Raw genomic sequence first — 20,925 nt, 5'->3', positions numbered from 1 at the left:
GGCGGCCGCCACTCTTCAGACTAATTATACTCTCCAAAAAGCCAGTTTAGATTAATTTTATGGATAACATCATCTGGTCAGTCAAGACTATTGCGAGCTAGTGGAAAATTTTCTCTTTTTATGTATTGATATATTTTTCTCTATTTACACTCTTTAAAAACTAGTACTTTTTTGTCCGCTTATAATAAAATCAAAACTAAAATTAAACTTGGTCTGACCTCTTGATAACGACAAACTGGAACGGACTGAACTATAAACATTTCTGTTATAAGTAGTAGTATTATCATGAACCTATAATTACAATTAGCAATTCATCCAATGACAGCATGGCAAGTAGTGGTTCAACCAATGACATCATTGCAAGTAGCGGTTCAACCAATGACAGCATGGCAATTAGTGGTTGTACCAATGAGGGCACGTACAGCAGAAAGCTGGAGCTGGAAGGAGCTGGATACCTTGTGTTCCCTGCCCTTACTAGTACTCTCCAATCAGAGGTTAGGGTTTTGGCTTATTTTTGGCGTCTTTTTAGGCTTTTTTTTTTAATCGTGGTTTCTTTTTACACTGAAATTTTCTTGCCTACCCAGTGCATAGAAGAAGCCCCGGTAAAAAAATAAGCCCAAACCCAAACATCTGCTTGGAGAGTACCCACACACACATACAAATTGATTCTGGCGTGGATGTGATCCACGAAGTCCGGTCGGCGTGGCCTAATTGACCGCGCGGTGGTTGAGACGTTAGGCGGCTGAGTGTGACGCCTGCCCGCCGCATACATCACCATAACGGTGCCTGACCAGACTGATGAACGCGCACGTACGATCAATGTGACCTGCAGGCGGGTGGATACTTTACTCTGATGGCGAGACTTTGTGCAATGGCTCTCCCTCCCCAACCTGAATGTCCAGCACGATTGGCTAGAAAAGAAAGGGAGAAATAGATAAGTAAAGAATTTAGTGAGAGAGCCAGCAAGTGAGAGAGTGAGTGGGTGGGTGAGTGAGTGAATGGGTGAATGGTTGAGTGAGTGAGTGAGTGAGTGAGTGAGTGAGTGAGTGAGTGAGTGTGTGTGTGTGTGTGTGAGAGTGGTTGAGTGAGTGAGTGAGCGAGTGAGTGAAGTGAGTGACTGGGTGAGTGAGTGAGTGAGCGAATGTGCGCGGGCGTGTGTGTGTGTGTGAGTAGGTGAGTAAGTGGGTGACTAGGTGAGTGAGTGAGCGAGCGAGCGAGCGAGCGAGAGTGTCTGTGAGAGTGAGTGAGCGAGTAATAGAGTAAGTGACTGGATGACTTAGTGAGTGATTGAGCCAGCGAGTGAGTGAGCGAGTGTGTCTGTGTGTGCGTGAGTGAGTAACCGAGCAAATGAGTGTTTGTGTGTGTGCGTGTGTCTGTGTGTGAGTTGGTGAGTGAGTGAGTGGGTGTATGAGTGAGTGAGTGAGTGAGTGAGTGAGTGAGTGAGTGAGTGAGTGAGTGAGTGAGTGAGTGAGTGAGTGAGTGAGTGAGTGAGTGAGTGAGTGAGTGAGTGAATTAGTAAGGGAGTGAGTCGGTGGGTGGGAAAAATAATGGTTTAAACCTTGGGAAAGAAGCTGAAATCCGTTTTCATTCCTGTGACCATCTGGTTAAAAGAAACCGACGTCAATAGCCCTCATGCGGCCATGTGGTGTATTACACAGCACACTCAAACACAAACACACACAAACCCACACAGACATACAAATATAAAGGCACACAAACTTAAACGCAAATACACATAAAGGCGTACACGTAACAAATCATCGAAAGAAAAGTACGATAGTTAAATAACAGAGGAAAAGATTCTTTCAATAAGCTTGAAATGTACCTGTAAGCTTAGATTCGGCCCCACAAAAAAAGTTTGGGTCCTCATTAGCCTTTTATGAGTAAATTTTAAGAAGTCCCAATAAGATTTAGAACCGAAACTATATCTTATTTTCTGAAAGATCTACGGGGACATTTTAGTATAAGGGGGAGCTCAATATAGCCGTTACGTCAGCATACAGAGAAACTACGCCAATGTCGTAATGCAATTATTTCATTTCTCGCCAGGTGTCCCCACGTAAAGGATGTTGATGGTGACATGGAAAGGGGCTGAACAAAAAAGAACAATACAATCTAAATGTCATCTCTTAAACTTTCAATAACAGTGGAAGACAAAAGATCCCGTTTCTCTCTGAAATGTGTGGGTTTTGTAAGGACAGATTTTTTTGCTTGTTTGTAAACGTGGAAAATTATAATGGAATTCGGTTACGTCTTTAGAAAATTCACTTCTTTTGCATTTGTAGAGATAAATTTGATAAAAATTTTATCCACAAAAAAGTCGAAAGACAATTGCATTCGAAAAATAATTCCATTCAATCAGAACTTGCCAGTAGGCGTTAGAAGAAGGGAGCGACAATACAATTTTTATTGAATGTGAGCATTAACAAGACCTATGGTACGTATACATGTAACTTTGTATAGCTTTGTGCTATATGTAAGAATTAATTGCGTGTGTTCGTGTGCGCGCGCGCTTGTGTGTGTGTGTGTGTGTGTGTGTGTGTGCGCGCGTGTGTATGTGTATGTGTATGTGTATGTGTGTGTGCGCGCGTGCGTGCGTATTCGTGTACGTATGTACGAGTGTGGGTGAGTAGGTTGACACCACCTGGAAAATAGGAGATTGACAGACAGAATGACATGTCATTAAAAGGTCAGCGCCAGAAAATATGGTGACCTTTCACGTGTGTCAACGTATCTGTCGTTCGTTCTACTACCGCTAGGCGGCGCAAGACAACTTTGATTAGAAAACACGATAGGTTGCAGAAATGTATATAAACGTTTAGGCTTACCTTTTCTCGCTGCAATTTTTCTAACAGATTATACTAATTTTCACCTGACTGAATTAAGAAAAGTAGTGTTAAGTGCCTTCCCCAAAGGCACAGGATTGGTGACTTGATAGGATTCGAACCAGGGACCTCTTGGTTTGAATTTTTGTGTTTTACTCCCTAGATCTCTCAATCATGGATCCAGAGAGCAGTTTAGCCGACAGAAAAAAACATTTATTCCCTGTAGTAACTGACGACTTATAAATAATTTATTTCATGTTCAAACGTCGGGCTAAAACGTGTTTAAGCGTAAGGATTGACCTACATTTCATGTGGAAGGAATAGATAATTATGAGAAACAAGCAGTACAGAATATTTCCGTTATAATAATGATAATTGCGACTTACAGAACCGCTATACCCTCACAGTTAGGCCACACCGGCTTAATTTTATGGATGACATCCTCTGAAGACACCCAAACTAGTGCGCGCGGGCGAATAAAAATAATAAAATTCCGGCCAAAAAAATGCTACTAAACCACAGGAATACAAACCTGGTATTGTGAATTTGCGGCAATACGGCATATATACGACTACGACAAGCCGGCACATGCTGGCTTTTTGCAGAATTTATCAATCGGCACTGAGTTCTTGAATCGCCGAGCTTCGGTAGCCTGGGTGCCCGGCTCCGTATTGTCGCTAACTACCCGGGCAATAGAGCCAGGCCAGAGCCTCTGTGGGCGTGATCTTTTTCTTTTTTGAGAACAGGCGAAAATCAATGCGCGCGCGGATGTCATCCATAAAATTAAGGAGGTGTGGCCTAACAAAAACAATTCCAAGGTATTAACCGCAAGTTTCTGATGAATTGTCACTTTTAATTTATTCTCCATTCACTCAAACAAATCATTAAATCACAATACTATTTTGAGGTTCCTTCCCTCACCATGAGACGCAAAGGGCAGCGCCTATCTTCATCTCAATTGCCCCTGGGCCACACACAACAGTGCAATCACTACAGCAGGGGGCACGTCCACTGGTAGTGGTGTGTGTTTAACTCCCATACCCTCTCCCAATTGCTATTGTTATGACAAAATGCTTTTGTAAATAAAGGAACATAATGCCGTGTTATGATAACAATATATTCCTGTTCAAGTTGGCTGCCTAATATGTGTTTGGCCAGAAACCTGAGGTCCTGGGTTCGAATCCTTGCAGGTCAGTGACCATGTGCCCTTGGGAAAGAAACTACTAGTACTTTCCCGACTCCCGACACCCAGGTGTGAAAATGTGTGAAAAGGCGGTTGAAGGAGAGGGATGGGCACTGCATTTAAATACCGCGCCCCAAACACTGCATAAAAGATTGATAACATTTATTGTACATTCATGCCCTATCGGGCTAAGTACAGGTGAACAGATGAAAAGAATAAAGAGATGTTTGTAGTACAAACAGGACTACTGATACTAATCTAACTACATTATAGCTACTTTAATACAGAGGTTCAGCTTCCTCTCGTTTCTTTATGATGTTAAAGCTATAAATTGACATGGGTTTGTCTAATAAAAGATGATCAAAGCCCATAAGAAAGATGATTTTTTTTCTATATTAATGATAACCCACTGTCTCTACGGCTACAAAAAAAGGCTATGGTCTAAATTTGTATCATACAGAAGAAAGGTGATAGATTTTATGAAAATATGGGCTCAGTACTACATGTATTTGTGAATTCGTACCTATGCCTATTACAAAAATAACACTCTGTAAGCATTATATTTAATTCTATAGCTGAACAGCGAACCATATTTCCTGTTTATCTGTTTTATTATTAACTTACCAATTACCCTTTGTGCATTGTTACTGTGATTTAGATTTATTTGAAGTACGGGCAAATTAAAACGAATTAGGTTTTGGACAATATTTTTTTCCTATAGAGTGTTGATTTGATTATATGGATGACATCCGCGCGCGCATGAATTTTCGGCCGTTTCCCCCCCAAAAAAGTTTTCAACCATACTGTATATCGTACAAAACAGTTGCAAAATGAGCAAAAAAATACCATAAGTTACAAAAAATAAAAACTATACCAATGTCGTAGAATGCCAAAATCAAACGAAAAAAGACGAAATTGTAAACAAATGAACTTGAAGACTAGATTATTCGCCAAACCATATTCTGTGCCATTTGCTCAACCCTCATGACCACGTAGATTTCATAATGAAAAGACCTTTTTTTTATTTTGCAAAACTTTTTTTTTATATCCGCACGCGCGCATCAGTTTTGGGGCTCCCCGAGGATGTCATCCATATAATCAAATCAACATGGCCATCTTCGGTTAACAAATATTTCTTATATGTTTATTTGTTATACGATATTAGTTGTATCCATCACTAGGCGTTGTTTTAGTGTATTGTTTTCTTTTTTCCGGAACGACTAGAAGTTGATCCAATTGTTTTGCGGTCACTGCGGTGATATGCAGGTTCGTGACTTGCCTGTCTACGTGCCAGGTCAAGGGTCAACAGAATTATCCCTATCAATAGACGGTATAACACCCCCACTCCTAAACTATAATGATCGCTCCCTGTGTATGAGTCACTGTGAAACAAGAATGAACCAGTTTTTACGCTTCTGTTCAAGGATACAGATCTTATCTATTCCACATGTTTATCCAAAAATATTTATAAAATCATTGTGCCTTCCCGTTAGAAAATAGCTTGAGGCATACTATTTTAGCCTATACCAGGCTTTCTTATGGGGGTACGGATCGTAGAATTCGGCAAAAATAATAGCCTCCTCTGCAGACTTTTGTGGGAGAATCAATTTTTGGAGAGATTGCTGATACGCAATTTTACACGATATACGAATAAGAGAGGTTTGTGTTGGTGGCGGCATTAATATAAGTTGGAAAAACTTGAGTGTGCCGTCACCACGTCTGGTGAATTGATGATAGAAATTCAATATATATATATATATATATATATAAATAAGCCGGCGAGGAAGTTGGAGACGTAATACTACCTACACCCTTGACGGCAATCTCCCTCTTCATAATAATAACGCATTCATTGTAGATAAATTTATATTTCAAATGAGCTTAGACAAACCTTCTACATGTATCTTGCCTGTATACCATTACTAAGAAACGGGAAGAAGCCGAATTTACTTTATTTATCTAATTGTAGTTACTTGACGATGCATATGTAACGTTACAATGTAACTTACATGTATTCCATCCTTTTGTTGTGACCTGTACTTAACCAGTGGGTATGTGTGTACAATTAAGGTATCCATCCATTCATTGCACATAAGTCTGCAAAGGAGGCTACACAAGAAACCTAAAAAGGAAGGAATTAATTGGCCAGAAGAGTCCGTCCGCGTGAGGGTTAATTTCCCTCGAGCAAATGAACTGTACGGTGGCTAAACTCCCCTGGCTAATTATTCTCTGGCCTCCACCAGGCCTTTCTACGGAAATACGGATCGTAGAATTCGGCATAAGAGAGAGTAAAATTCGGCAAGGGAGTCCGGCTACGGGGAGGTAGTTTCTTTCTGGTCAAACATACAAGGCGGCCAAACTCCCCTGGCAAGTATTCTCCTATATATATAACCAATATAGCCAGCGTAGTTAGTTAAGTACTCTGGCCTCCACCAGGCCTTTCTACGGGAATACGGATCGTAGAATTCGGCAAAAAAAGAGAGTAAAATTGGCCAGGGGAGTCCGGCCGCGGGGAGGTAGTTTCTTTCTAGTCAAACCTACAAGGCGACCAAACTCCCCTGGCAAATATTCTCCTACATATAGCCAATACAGCCAGCGTACATGTAGTTAGTCTGGTAGAGACTAATTATTCTCCTTATGACTAAATGTTACTGATTTTGAACCCATGTATAGCTAGTCTGGTGGAGACTACATAATATATTGTACAAATGAGTCAGGTCAGAGGCACCAAAATTCAATTTTAAGGCGGCAAAGCACAAAAAAATATCCTGGATAAGAAAATCTGTCTACGTGAGACGTGTATCTATTTTTGTTGCGTATGTACCGTCCATGAATAGCATTCGATAAAAAACAAGCAACTGTTTTTCGTCAGTGACATCGCATTTTTGTCTCACAGATATCAGTATGCTATAGGATTGACTTAGCTTGTAAGAATGACAAGAAAATTGAATTGAAAAATCAAGTTTTGCCGCACTGAATAGAATTGGAGATTAGCTTCAATTATTATTATTACTACCATTATTATTAATCTTTATTGCATGTTCTTGCCCAGATGGGCTAACTGTGCTCTAGGGGATACCACCTCCCTACAAAGATGTTAGCGGACTGTCCCACAGAATTCGTGCGAAGGCCGATAAAATCGCTGTCTGTGTGATCCTCGATGCGTCACCTAGGGGCATGCCATACACTATTTATCGTCAACGTCTCATCTCTGGACTTCACAGCTACAATATCTTCACATATGTGCGTTTTGTGTCAGGATTTCAGTCATGGCGATACCTTGTCCCTCATCAAGATTCCCTTTGTGAAAGGCGTACTCGTAAACCGTTTAATGAATCACTATCGTCGACAAATGCGCGATTGATTTGGAATGAGTTGAGAGGAGTGACAATGGAGGTAGGTGCTACAGAGGGAGGGGCGAACCTGCCCGCGCCCTTGGTTCTACCGTTATTTGTCACCGTGTTTGTTCTTCTGGTTTCATGGCTCCTGTCAAGAGAGTCGCATGTGAACGTTACAAAGAGGAGAGACGTGGGGTTGACAAATAAGACCGCTGATAGCGCCGCGCGCTTTGAGGAGAGAACAAATGGCGGGCTGCAGACGATAGCTGAGGAATGGGAAAATAATGGCGGGCTGAACAATGGCGGGAACAGCGAGCACGACAAGTTTGCAAACTGCCACCTCAGGCTAACACTGACGATCAAAGAGGTGGGATGTGTGCTGCCAACACAATCGACTTTCAAACGACAATTATTGTCGGGGAGAGGTATTGAAAACGTCGCCCGATTGGAGTCAAACGACAGTCGGGACTTTGCACCGAGTCGGGACCACAGCCAAGACCGTCAGACGACACTCGGAGGAAAAACAGACGACTTTTCTGTCAGAAAGGATGCTCTCTCAGTGAAACATCCTCCGGATTTCAACTTGGAGTCACGAGTTACGAATGCTGCTTGGGAAAAATTGCAACAGGGATACAAATATGACTTTCAGGAAGCCACAGTACCTTTCGAAACAAGAACCCAGCGGATTTCTGAGGAAGAACTGCACTGTGATGTAACTGTGAGGGAAGAAATCTGTGAAAAACGACGTAGCAGCGAGACAGAGTGTCATTCTCGGAACCCTGAATTTCGGGTGAGTCACAGACACGACACAAGTACGATACTACAACAGGTGACAGTAACTAGCAGCCAGAATATTATCAAAGAAAATTCTACGTTTGAAAACCGTAGAAGCGCGAATGAATCAAAGAGTTTCCTCAGACATCCCGGTAGTTTTGAACCGAGAAAAACAGACGATAGTTTAAGCGGAGATGACGTCATCGGTGTAACAGGTGGTTGTTCAAACGATCTTGAAAAATTCGCTTTTCCCCCAGAGGTATATAGCCATGAATCAAATACTGAAGACCTTTATGAAAGACATGACGCTTCTGTGTTGTTTGAAAGCGTAGTTCCATCTGTGAAGGGCGATTTGACACACAGGGGAAACTGCGATGGTCGTTCGGAACCGCTAATCTCCAATTCGCTATGCACATCACCGCCAAATTTGTCTCAAGAGGACCGTGAGGCCAGCCGGATAACATCAAAGACCTGCTTACGTGACTTGAGTAACGCCAGAAACATGGCGCTCAAGTCTATACTCAGAAATTCGCCTTCCAAGGAAAGCCTGAACAAGATTTGTGATAGAGGTCAGAAGGTCACCGAGAGGACAAATAAAGATGGCGGCCGTCGTGAGGTAGAGACGACCCAGGTAACAGCTGTTCACACGATTGCTGGGAAACGTAAAGAAAACACGGCGACCGATAGTAACCTTTCCGAAGGAAATAATGTACAAACAGACCATAACCACAGGAAACAGCAGTTGTCAGAGAAAATTGCTAGCTCCAAAACAGAAGCTTCACTTCAAATAACAAACACAGAGTCACGGTTCAACTCCAACGATAATGTCCAATCACTTTGTTCCAAAGATCCCGGGTTAAGTTCAAGGAAACTAACAAACCCGAGCTTCCTTGAAACGGAGATTCCGGTTGGTCAGGATTTCTATCCGGTACGTGACGGCACGGAAGGAAGCACTAGTTTGCCAGGGCAGGAAATCTCCAGCGATAAAATAACGATTGTGGGTAATTCCACGCACACTGAGCACACTACTACAGGTGCTTGTGGGAATAAATCCGATACTGTGCGACTTGGCACGTACTCAGATTCTCTGTTATCATCCGCCACAGAAAATCCTCCAATAAGCTTCATATTCGTCATTAGCAAGAGAAGAGGCTCTAAGCAGATCGCTGGGGGACTGAATGAACCCGGTGGAATTCTCAGCGGCCACAAAAACGACCAAGAAAAGAAGGATTTAGAGCTCAATAGAGCTGATGTGTTAGATAAAGAACCGGGGGTGAAATCGGGGAAGCAAGGTGGAGAAGGGCACTCATACCGGAGTTGCCACGGAATTAAAAGGACAGCGGAACAAAAGACGGATTTACAGCATGGTAAACATGTCCTGACAAGAAATACTGGCGCAATAATACCGGCGTTTGCGAGCGCAAACATGTCGCCAGGTTTTGGCAATGGGACAGAGGGGGCAATTAATGTGCGTGAGACTCAAACACAAAAACCTGGGTTGACGTTTGGCTGCGACCTAGAAAACCCCACGGTAGAGGGCAAGGCTGTCAAGCAAGGGGGGAATCTAATCGCAGAAAATTGTGGCCAGCAAAACAATTCAGAAAAGGGGAGCCAAAACCCCACCAAGTCTGTAACGTTCAAGTTAGAACGTGAAATTGCCGAGACAACCGAGGGACAAAACCAGCGCGCGCGATTCAATGGAGGAATCAAGAATAAGTCTAAAGACACAATAGCAAGCGACCCTGGTAATGGATTAGAACTATCAGAATTTGAAAGCGCGCTGACGACACTCAGTGAAAACAGACACTCCGCGATCCCCCCGAACGTTGGCACGGTAAATAGCGCTACAATAGCCGGGTTGGACAGTGTGGACTCAGGGCTATTACAGTCTGACGGCTCTAACATAAAGGGTAAACGCAGGAACATGGCCGGGCGCAAATATCCTCTCCAAAACTCTGAAGCACGTCAAGGAACTGAGGAGCGGGCAAAGGATATGCCCAGTTTCTGGCAAGCTTATGACTTGATGCTAGAAACAGACAGTGATACAACTAGCACCCTGTCCAGCCCGACTTTCGGCAGCTCGACCAACGCTTCATACGGCGGCTCGAGCTCAAACAGTTCTTCCGACTTCGACGTTTGGAAATTCGACTGGGGACTGAAGAATAAGAGAAGAGAGAAGCGAGAAGACGCGACGGCGAGGACACTAAGAAAGAAAGACGCCATAGCTGAGACAACGGACAGCTCGGAAGATTTGGAAGCAACGCTTGAAAAGAGCGGCCCGGACCTACAATATAAGCAGACAAGTAAAGAGGTTTACTTATTAACCGATAGGCAAACATGTAAAAACGGTGCGAGTACGCGTATCAGTAACAAGTCCGCTCAAATAAATCCTGGGCCGCGGGGCGGTGAGAGGGAAGGAGAGCGGGAGGTTCAAGGCGACTTGACAGGTACAGATCACCCTGATGACCCGATGCACGGCGGAACGGTAACGTCAAGTGAAACTGACATGGACAATCAGTACGCAAAAGGGCGGGCGTTCGCCCTGGTCTCAGCCGGCCGACCTAACGGACAACAAAGGACCCAAAACGTCAGGGGAGACCGTACTCCGTCGGAGAATTCTAGGACAAACTTTTTCGACGCAAACTTTCCTAATGGCCGAGTTTTCGTGGCATTGGGAACAAAGGGGGAAGTGACGAGAGGTGTTAATGGACACACCGGCTCGATTAACGATGATTTAATTAGCCGTGAAATTTCCGTTGCCGGGGCAACGTCAGGTGGAACGACGGGTAGAGGTCAGAGAGGTCACGGGTCGCCAGGTAGAGCGGGTCGGTACGGGAGCAGAGAGCGAGTATCCGCCCGCGGAGAGAGCGCAAACAGCGGGCAGGAAACCGTCAACAGCCCGGCCATCACCGGCTCACTTCCCGTCATAACCGTCACCAGTGATGACGAGGATCGACCGCAAACTAACGTCATCTTCTTCAAGGACAACGACACGTCTTTGGACGACATCAATCGCTGCAAGAACAACAACAACATCGATTCAGCCGACGGGGGTTTAGACATCACGTTAACACGGAGCTTTTGGACGAAAAGTTGCGACCCTCTACCGGGAAGTAAGAAAGCGGTAGATCTGGTTAAAGACTGGGCGGACAAGGCAGGTAGTCTACCGGACGTGAGAGTTGCGGCCACCGTCTTTTCTGAAAACTTCAAGAGAGCTCGTCAGTCAGAAATCGCGAACTCTTTCGGCGTCCTGTCACCACGTTCTCCGAGTGATTTGCACCCAGAAAAAGTAGGTTGTGAGGAAGGGGACACTTTGTCAGGTCGGTTTCCAGGGAGTAAAGGCGCCGACGCCGGCGACACTTGTCAAAACAGCCGCTCGGGTATCGACAACACGAGCGGTACTGTTACAAGAGACCGTCAACATCATTTCCCCAGAACTCAGTCGGATATGGTGGTGTTTCAGGGTCCTGTGCCGAGACATGGACTTAACGGTGGAGAAGAAAGAAACAGCAACAATATTCGAACTGGGGAGCAAGGTAGGACAGGCGAGGAAAGAAGTCAGGAGAACGGAGATGTGAAACATTTCGGCGTCGAGCCGATGGATAAAGTCTCCCCTCGCCGGTCTGCAAGCGCGATGGAGCCGAGAGAGACTGGACCTTTCTTCCGCTCTGAAACTCACATCGACATACCTGCTGCTAAGCCGTTACGCCGGCAAGACAGCCTCACAAAATCCAGCGGTATCTTCTTCTCCTCTCTGGATTTTGTCAACAAACCCGCGGCACGGAGCGAAGCCAAAATAACCACCGGGCGCGCGACTGACTTAGACACCGCCATGCGCCGTAACAGGGAAGGCGAGTTCAAATTGATCTCTACGTATCCTGGAGACCGTGTTGTCGCCCGTAGCCGCGTGAAGGGTCAGGGTAACGCTGACATCCTCAGAAACCAACAGAGGAAGGCTAGAACGCCCCGCTCACGCTCCAAATCTCCTAACGAAGTTAGGGTACAGGAGGCTCTACGGAAATTGGACCTCCCTGGTTGGTATGTCAACTCAGATGTAGCGAAAGTCGGGACCGAGTCCCCTGTTTTGAAGAGGTCACGCTCAGCCGACACCACTCTGTCAGACTCTGGAGTTGGTACCTTACCGAGACAAAATCAAGGGGAGAAGATGAGCTCGCCTACGGGAGAAGACTCCCACCCCCTCCCGAGGAAGATCTCGCCACCTTCCGGCCAAGAACCAGGACCTTATCGAGGTCGGCGACAAAGTAGAGAAGAGAGACTGTCGGAGTTCTACAGTCAAAGAAAACTCCACCCATACCCCAACAGAAGAAATTCACAGGTAACATATTCAAACTTATTCACTTATGCTATTTTGTTCAAAGTTTACTGTTTAACAGGCCATAACCAAGAATTTGAGACTTATTCTCCACCACACGTTTTTTTGTTTTCTTTCCTTCGAAAGGTGCAGACGAGTAGAAAACAAAATGTCGACCCTACACAAACTGAATAATCCTCTGTGCAATTAAGTTTATTGACCCTGGGAAGGTGATATACTTGATAAAAGAGCCGGATTGTTTAAACGATAAACAAATAACGGAACGCAAACTCGATTTTCTACAAAGAAAAATACCTCGAATCGTTGTCTTTGTAAAAGGATATTTTTCTTCGCAAACCACAGGGCAAACACTAGTGGTCTGTGTTTGTGTAAATTATTGTTTCCAGAACTTTGCTTTATAAAAAAAAACTATGCTCAGGTATGGTTCTGGATAGTCCCAGGCCTCAAAATCAACTTAAATTGTCCCAGCACTGTCCCGAAAATAGATTTCAATTGTCCCGAAATGAGCATGAACTGTCCCAACCTGTTTTTCGGAAAGTAGGTATGACTTCAACTTGAAGTCAACTTCATTTTGCTTCTGTTCTGTCTCCCAGAGTTGACAGGAAATTCGGAGGAACTTTTCCGGAGCCAAAAGCTAGGACGTGTGCCTTATTAACAAAAGAAGGGCTGACATTCTGATGTTGATTATTTTTCTATTGTCCCAAAAATATCCCAAAGTGTCTTTTTAGTTGTCCTGACCTAATTCTTAGTGGCCATTGGCCATCGGGACACTGTTGATTTCTAGCCCTGTAGTCCACGCGTATCAAGAACCAATCCTTGGTCAAATCTGCGTTGTTGGATACAGAGAAACTATCTAGGCCTTCTACTAGGTAGACACCGTTTACTTTCCAAGCAGACGTTTGGGCTTCGGCTGATTTTTGGCGTGTTTTTTTTTTGTGTGGCTTTTCTTGTCGTGCTTTCTTTTTTCTACTGGTATTTTTTCTGTACCAGACCCCCAGATAAAAATCCAGATTAAAAAACAAGCCTAAAAACACACTAAAAATAAGCCTTCTGTATCCAATACGGTGTAGTTTTTCAAGGAAAGTACAGATAAGGAACAAGTATAACCCCTTTGTGTCTTTTTTCTTTCTGTCCCAGGCCAATTGTAGTACATTAAGCCAGCTTTTTGGGTTGCTTTTTTATCGGGGTTTCTTTTTTGTACTAGTATCTTTTTTATGCCAGACCAACAAAAACCCTGTTATAAAAGCCTAAAAACACGCTAAAAATAAGCCCAGACCTCTGCTTGGAGAGTAGGCCCAGTTCTGTATACAATAGACCTTCAGTGAATCCAACATATCTCTATGGCCACGAACAAGTTGTTCGCGACATTCATTAATAGACTTGGCAGGTCGCCAAATCACGCAACACACCTGCACGGCGACTATACAAGTAACCTGTCTTGTGAACTCAAGACATTACCGGTAAGACTCCTTGAGCACGTATTCTCAACATCCTCCAAACCCTTAATACCCCACAAGATGTTGTTACACACCTATACAGCTTTTAAAGACGTTAAATAACCTAAACAATGGTTGTTTCTAATCTCAACCTTATCACTGCTATCAGGATGTCAGGGTCTTTGTTTGCCGAGGACAAACCGTGTATTAACCCAGGAAGCCTGTATATTGACGTGGAGTGATAAAACTGTATACTGAATGCACCATAATTGACTTATTTGCATGTTCCCTGTCTATGGTTAAAGCCAAATCTCATTAGAGAGGCAAAATGGCAGTCGTGAGAAGATCGATGACGTGCGTGTAAAAGGGGGTAGGGTACGCTAAAGACCCTTCAAATTTGTTGTGTGGTTTTGGCTTTGTGTTAGGGACAAACTTGTTTGCTTGACGATTGGTCGCAGATACAGGCCCAGTGTATCCGATACGGTGTTGTTTTTAAAGGAAAGTACAGTTAAGGAACACATATAACACCTTTGTATTTTTTTTTCTTTCTTTCCCAGGCCAATTGTAGTAAGCTTTTTTGGTTCTTTCAATACATTAATTTAACACAACTTACTTCGTAGGAATTTTTTTATTATCATTCAACAGAACAAAGTGACGCTACCCCCAAAGTTGCTTAAACTATTGTACCGTCGCTACATAAAAACATAAACTGCGTGGAAAGGAAAATTGTGGCTTTCTGATAATCATTAAATTTGTTGTAATATGTAAAAGCTACTTTTTGCGCTTTCCTAAGGCTTCTGTGAAATTATTAATATCGTGCAGTTATCGTCATAACTGGTTTATAGTTCTGTATTAAATTATAGTATCTTAATGCAATAGGTTAGTTCTGTTTTCTTGTTATCTGGACGTTACCCAATGTAATATTGTTTTGTCTTGTGTTGTAATTCTTATTTAATGTCTAGTGGTGACGTGAATATAAGCATATTTCTTGAGTGCGTCACCACTATGTATCGCATTATTTGCACGTTAAAATTTAAAAAAAGGACTGTGCATTCAAGATGCTGAAAACCCACACTAACGCTGATTTATATCACATTTAGTAATACTATTTATTATTATTATTATTATTATTTTTATTATGACTATTAGTATGTAGGTATTTAGTATTAATCTAAGGACGAGAATGAACAGCGTACGAGTGACCATGCCATGCAATTTCAGGGCGGCAAAACGAAAAATATACAGGACTTTATTTTTTGGGTACCACCCATGATTTGACCCGTCCCAACCACGATAAACTATCAGGCTACCCCAATATAGATAATAAAGCCTTGATCTCTATGAAATCCATATTTAGGACAACAGAGAGGCCCAGTCGCCACCTGTGTGTAACGGGGCAGTTGCCATGGTCGCCGCCGAAGACTCGAGTCCCGAGCAAAACCGAAGGTCCACGACGGCAGCCGAACCCGACTCTCGGGAGTCCACGCCCGAACACTCCCCGAAGGCAGCTGGCGACCATGAAAACGAGGTTCAGTATATACACGTACAAACTTACACAAAAGATACAGAAGTTTATGTCACTCAATAAAAACATAGTCCTTAACATTTCGAACCGCATTGCTAGTCATACCTAGCTTCAGTGCACAGTAAACCAGTCATAAATGCCTTGATGAAGATGACAGATTGTCATTGAAATGTCAGCCTTTGTTCAACAAGTGGATGTGAATAAATAACTTTACTATTAAATTATTTACAACCCAAATTAAACCATTCACCGTTAGTTCTCTAGACTCCCTAACTGATCGAAGAGAAAAGTGTTTTATTCATAACACTTTGTTTACAACAACTGACGTTTTTGTGATTTTTAATCAAGGCATTTATTTACTGTGCACTAATGTTAATGCGGTCTCAAACGTAAAGTAATTGTGACCTACATAGATAATATTATAACATAGGTGTTACCTGTTGCCATTCTATTCAACCATTTACCAACCATTCACCAATAATATAATGTAATAATGAAATCATTACTCCGTGAAGGAGGTATTGCTCCTGCAGGAGTATTGTGGTCAGTCGATTTTTCGTGTTTGAAGCTAAAACATACAGTTCCCTTTGTTTAATCGGCACGTAATTTTATACGTTGTCTACAAACATGGCAGTGATAATACTGATTTTGAAATTTAGAAAGTTTATTGCAAATACTTGCACGAGGACTAATTGCAGTTACAAACAACATAAGAAAGAAAATACAGTGGTATGTGAGACTATATCTACGTGTAGCATTATATATTCTACATACTTGGTACTAGTTTTACTGGGTTTGACTTGGTACTAGTTTTACTGGGTTTGACTTCTTCTTTTTAGGCAATGGAAGACGAATTTACCCACTTCTTCTATAATATGTGGGTTCTTTGATTTTAGTAGTAAAATTGTTTTTTCGTGGTAGGGAATGGTGGGGAAGTAAGGGAGCATTTTGGACACGGTGGTAAATAATTGTTTTGTGATGTCGTCATAAAATGGACAGTTAGAGATTAAATGATTAAATTAAGTGTTCGCAGCTAAAAGATAATGTTGTGCCCATTGTATTTCTTATTTATGTTCCGTATATGATTTCAGAGAATCAACACGACCTGGAGTTCCTCAGAGATGAGTATCGACCTGCCGAGTTCCGAGGGTAGACCAGAGAGCGCCCAGCCTACACTGTCTCCCCCGGTACACCGGAAAACTCCCCCCGTCATCACTCTGTCGGCGTCTCCCACAAGGTACGGGGCCACGCTCTCCTTTTAAGACAGCGTCTTGGGCATAGCGGGTCCGTTATGCATTCAGAACCGTTAATATCTATGCCTAAATGGATTGGGTTCTTGGTAGTCTTCGCGTATCCAAGAACGATTTGCTCAAGGCTCGGTTCTGGATACGCGCGGACTATCCAGAATCTTGCCCGAGCATGATTCGAGATAAAGCACGGTTCTGGATACGCACGGACTATCCAGAACCGTAAATGAGCATAGATCTAGATAAAACACGGTTCTGGATACGCACGGACTATCCAGAACCGTGAATAAGCATAGTCCTAGACAAAACACGGTTCTGGATAGGCATGGACTATCCCGAAACGTGAATGAGCATTTCTAGATAAAACACGGTTCTGGATACGCACGGAATATCCAGAACCGTGTCTGAGCATAATTCTGGATAAAGCACGGTTCTGGATACGCACGGACTATCCAGAACCGTGACTGAGCATGATTCTGTTGGAGTGTTTTATATAATCTCCAAGAAGATCATTCGGTGGCAAGGCAGTATCCACTGGCCAGAGGAGTGTCCATTAGCACGAACAATTTTTTATTGCTGTTAAAAGGGGCACAAGGAGGGGCAGCAACACCACTTTTGAAAAGAAGTGCTCCTCCCTGTGCGAGTACTAGCAGAACTTTAATAGAGTCGTGTGGCGTAGCGGCAGAGTGCTCGACTCGGAACCAAGTGGTCCCGGGTTCGATTCCTGACATGCCCCCGATCTTGTGCCCTTGGGAAAAGAACTTTACACGACTTTCATCACTTCACTCAGGTGAAAATGAGTATTGTATTGTCCCCTGTGTTGGTGGCGGCATTGATATAAATTGAAAAAAAAAAACTTAAGAGTGCCGTCACCATGCCTTGTGACTACATGTTGGAATATTAAAAAAAAACTTTAATAAACACTCCTCTGGCCGAAAGATACTGCCTTGCCACCGTATGATCTGCACAGAGATTATTAGAATAAGGATATTTTACATTACGCACGAAACCACGCTCAATGATAAACCAAGGGCTTATGACTTTCGTGTATTCAAGTGCCTGACAGTAAAAGCATTTCGGTCATAGTGTTTATCTCCGGCACTCCTGAACCACTTAACGCCGCAGCTGGCTTAAATATGTATTTTCAATCACGGTGCCAAGGATTGAATCGATCTAATCTTACACCTCATTTCTACAACAAATTACTCGATAAATTACATATTTACGTACAGTCAAATGACTGCGCTATTTTTGACTACGACTGGGCTGTCTTTTTTAATTGTGCACAAATGGATTAGTGCATGGTCCTATTATCTTATTCTAGTTTTACTTATAGCATACGAAATTTCATTTTCTAAGCTGTGGGTTTGTGTGTATGTTTATCCGGACAGGATACGTTGACAGGCCTAATGATGTTTCGCAAATAGTTCCCATTATGAATTTTTTTCACATTTTTTTTGTGCAAAAAAACCCTTACCTATAACATCCAGCTCCAAAAGAGGAACAGATCCCAACATTAAGAAATTTTACACTGTTTTTTGTACATGCGGTATCGATATGTCATATCCGTGATCTTTACTAGGCACTATAATGGAAGTGTAAAAGACAGGAATGGAGTGGATGATCAGGACTGAGCATATATACATTTGAACAAACATCTCTGATGCTTTGTTTTGTTTTCCGTTAGGTATGCAGCTCTCACCAGATCCAACCCAAACCTTCACGAACTCGGGAAAACTGACGAACAAAACGTGACGATCACGATCACAGAGACGCCCCGACTGGACGCGCCGTTCACCGGGATGAAGGATCTGGAGAACCAGCAGGAAGACGTGAGTTTGGAGGACATGCTGGACAGCCTCCTTGCTTTAGGGTCCAGACGAAGTAGTAAAAGTGGCTCCCAAAGTCCCAACGAAGTCAGGCGGTTGAGTGAAGACCGTTTGGATAATCTAGTCGCCGAAACGTTACCTTTCGAGCGGCGTGCGTCCGATCCTGGAACGGCGAACAACCAACTCGAGTCGACTCTGAACACAACCGACGACTTCGCGGAGGCTTTGGAAGCCTTGAACACTACGTCATCATCAGTTGATGACACGTCACTCATGAACACCACGTCGTCGTCATTGGATACTGCTGTAGAGGCGAACACGTCATCACCAAAACCACTGACGTCGCCGTTTCAGACGACGTCTTCGTTTTTTGAGACGGCGTCCTCCGCCGCGCCGGATACGACAAGCGGGAGCTTCTCCGCCAGCGAACTGAGAGACATGGTGACGGAAGAGCTCGTCACAGTGCGATGTTCCTACGCCAAGTGCAAAAGAGCCGCAGAACTCAAGGAAGCAAGGCAAAGTTACAAGTCGTGTCACAACTGTTACACCTACTACTGCTCTAGAGACTGCAGGAAGAACCACTGGGAAAGGCACAAGAAGAAGTGCGTCTTCTCGCAAATCAACAGCGCGTGCAAGCACATCCTCCAGTACTCGCGGACCAATGAGGAAGCTCAGAAGTGCTTCTCGCGAGTCGCGAGAACTGGGTACCTCTCGCGAGGCCGTGGGTGCGTACTCTTGAGTTTCGCCTCCTTACAAGACGCGCAAGACTTCCTGAACTCAGGACTCCCCGCCCTCCCCACGTTACCGGGCTACAAGACCTTCCGCGAACTTGAAAGCGCGCAGACGGAACAGAAAGACCCGCACACGGAGACGTTGATCACCATGGTTACCACGTATGACCCGGATGTAAAGCTGGTTCTGGACGTGTCCATCTCTGTCGATACAACAAACGTGAAGGCTAGTCTCGTTCCCAGGAGAGAAGGACCAAACATCCGGCAGTGTGCTAAGGTGAGTCTTCATTAAACTTATTTCCTGCCAATCTTGACAGAAAAACATGCATATTATCTGCAAATGGCTAGTTTTAAGAAGTCAACTGGAAAGCAATGATTTTAACTGCAAATGGTAAAAATGAGAAATTGGAGATTTTCTCATTAAAAAAAGACAAAACAAATCAACAAGTATCACGCAAGTTTTTTTTTTCTTTAACCCGAACGGGGTCCACCCGAACACCCGAACACCCGTCCATTTGGACGCCAGGCGTATATTTTTATGTGCTATTTGAAATTTTTTGATTAAAAAAAAAATTCCTCCCGAGACTTTCTCAATAAACTTCTTCTTCAAGTTCTCCTAAATTTTTCGGTCATTTCCGTCGCAAAAAAAAAACAAACAAAAAACGTTCAGGTGTTTGACTGTCAATGGTTGTGCCTTGGATCATTATCATCGAGTAAAAGCAAATAGAATTCAAGAGGAAAAGACTAATGGACTATTACATAATATTCATTGTCCGCTAGAAAGAGCTTATGATATATTACAATTATAAATATTGTGCATCTTAGTCTAGCCTTATTACCATAAGTCAATTCATGTCACCGAGGTGACCAATTATTTAAGTCACACATCGTCTTTTCAATAACGTAATCCAACGCAATTCCTATCCCCCTCCAGCCAGCTTTTCTAAAAAGCACTTCTAATGTTTCAGATCCGTCTTAGTGAGAGACACATCGTCAAAAAGACGAGAGAAGAGAAGTCAGACGAGCCGGAGGGCGGGACGATGATACTGACGTCACCGCCCGGGTCTCCGGAGAAGCTGCAGCTGCTGAGCGACAGGAGATCTCGCGAGATTTGCTTCATCAACATCCAGCGGAACCTCCGCGCGAGAGGAGTCATCTTACGTCACCAGTACCCGGATGTTTACCGGAAACTGTGCGTCTATGTGGAAAAGAACGAGTCGTTTCCCCCCGTGACTATCTACCCCCGAGACACCAACACCGGAAAGACTTTCATGTGTCTCATCATGCCGGATTCGGATCCGGAAATTCTGGAATGGGTTCAAAATCCGGATTTGCTCGAGGATATCATTGCCTAAGTTTATGGATGCAATAGGAAAACTAGAGCTAAGGTGTTGGACGTCTTCTGATCAGCCACGAACAAATGTACAGGTATTTAGTTTTCATTTTTTGTGGTCACAAGTACAAATCGTGACGGCTCATTACTAGAAATAACGCTTGAAACTGCTTAGATTGTGAACTGTCTTTACAATTCAAATGGACATTTTACTGTTACATTCTGTTTAAACACAAGTGGTTTTTTTCTGACCTAAAGCTTTCGATCAGTCACTCTTGTCTTCTTCAATTGACTGATTTAGTGAGACATTGAAACAAACGTTTTTATCAACTTCAAACAAAAAAAAAAAATGACAGAATGCCTTTAACACC

The 20,925-nt window shown here is 43.4% G+C and overlaps 2 protein-coding genes across 3 annotated transcripts; both read left to right on the top strand.

Moving 5' to 3' along the window:
- Nucleotides 1–7,347: 7,347 nt before the first annotated feature.
- Nucleotides 7,348–15,614, top strand: LOC109474646. Its single transcript, XM_019774997.1, has 3 exons — nucleotides 7,348–12,456; nucleotides 15,247–15,417; nucleotides 15,591–15,614. The coding sequence occupies exons 1-3, from the start codon at nucleotides 7,399–7,401 to the stop codon at nucleotides 15,612–15,614; spliced, it is 5,253 nt and encodes a 1,750-aa protein (XP_019630556.1). The 5' UTR covers nucleotides 7,348–7,398.
- A 901-nt stretch (nucleotides 15,615–16,515) lies between these two features.
- LOC109474719 (uncharacterized protein C9orf172 homolog) lies at nucleotides 16,516–20,581 on the top strand. 2 transcript variants are annotated; one of them, XM_019775086.1, is made up of 4 exons: nucleotides 16,516–16,651; nucleotides 17,998–18,002; nucleotides 18,348–19,498; nucleotides 20,190–20,581. In XM_019775086.1, exons 1-4 carry the CDS (start codon nucleotides 16,536–16,538, stop codon nucleotides 20,574–20,576), a joined length of 1,659 nt encoding a protein of 552 aa, XP_019630645.1. In that variant the 5' UTR covers nucleotides 16,516–16,535; the 3' UTR covers nucleotides 20,577–20,581. The 2 variants fall into 2 exon arrangements, with proteins under 2 accessions (XP_019630645.1, XP_019630650.1); XM_019775091.1 differs by lacking the exon at nucleotides 17,998–18,002 and having other exon boundaries at nucleotides 18,349–19,498.
- The last annotated feature ends 344 nt before the right edge of the window (nucleotides 20,582–20,925 follow it).

Source organism: Branchiostoma belcheri, unplaced genomic scaffold (genome assembly GCF_001625305.1).
Source record: "Branchiostoma belcheri isolate BF01 breed outbred unplaced genomic scaffold, Haploidv18h27 scaffold102, whole genome shotgun sequence".
NCBI classification, from domain to species: Eukaryota; Metazoa; Chordata; class Leptocardii; order Amphioxiformes; family Branchiostomatidae; genus Branchiostoma; species Branchiostoma belcheri.
The sequence above is the reverse complement of the archived record's forward strand: the minus strand, read 5'-3'. Positions and strand labels throughout refer to the sequence as shown.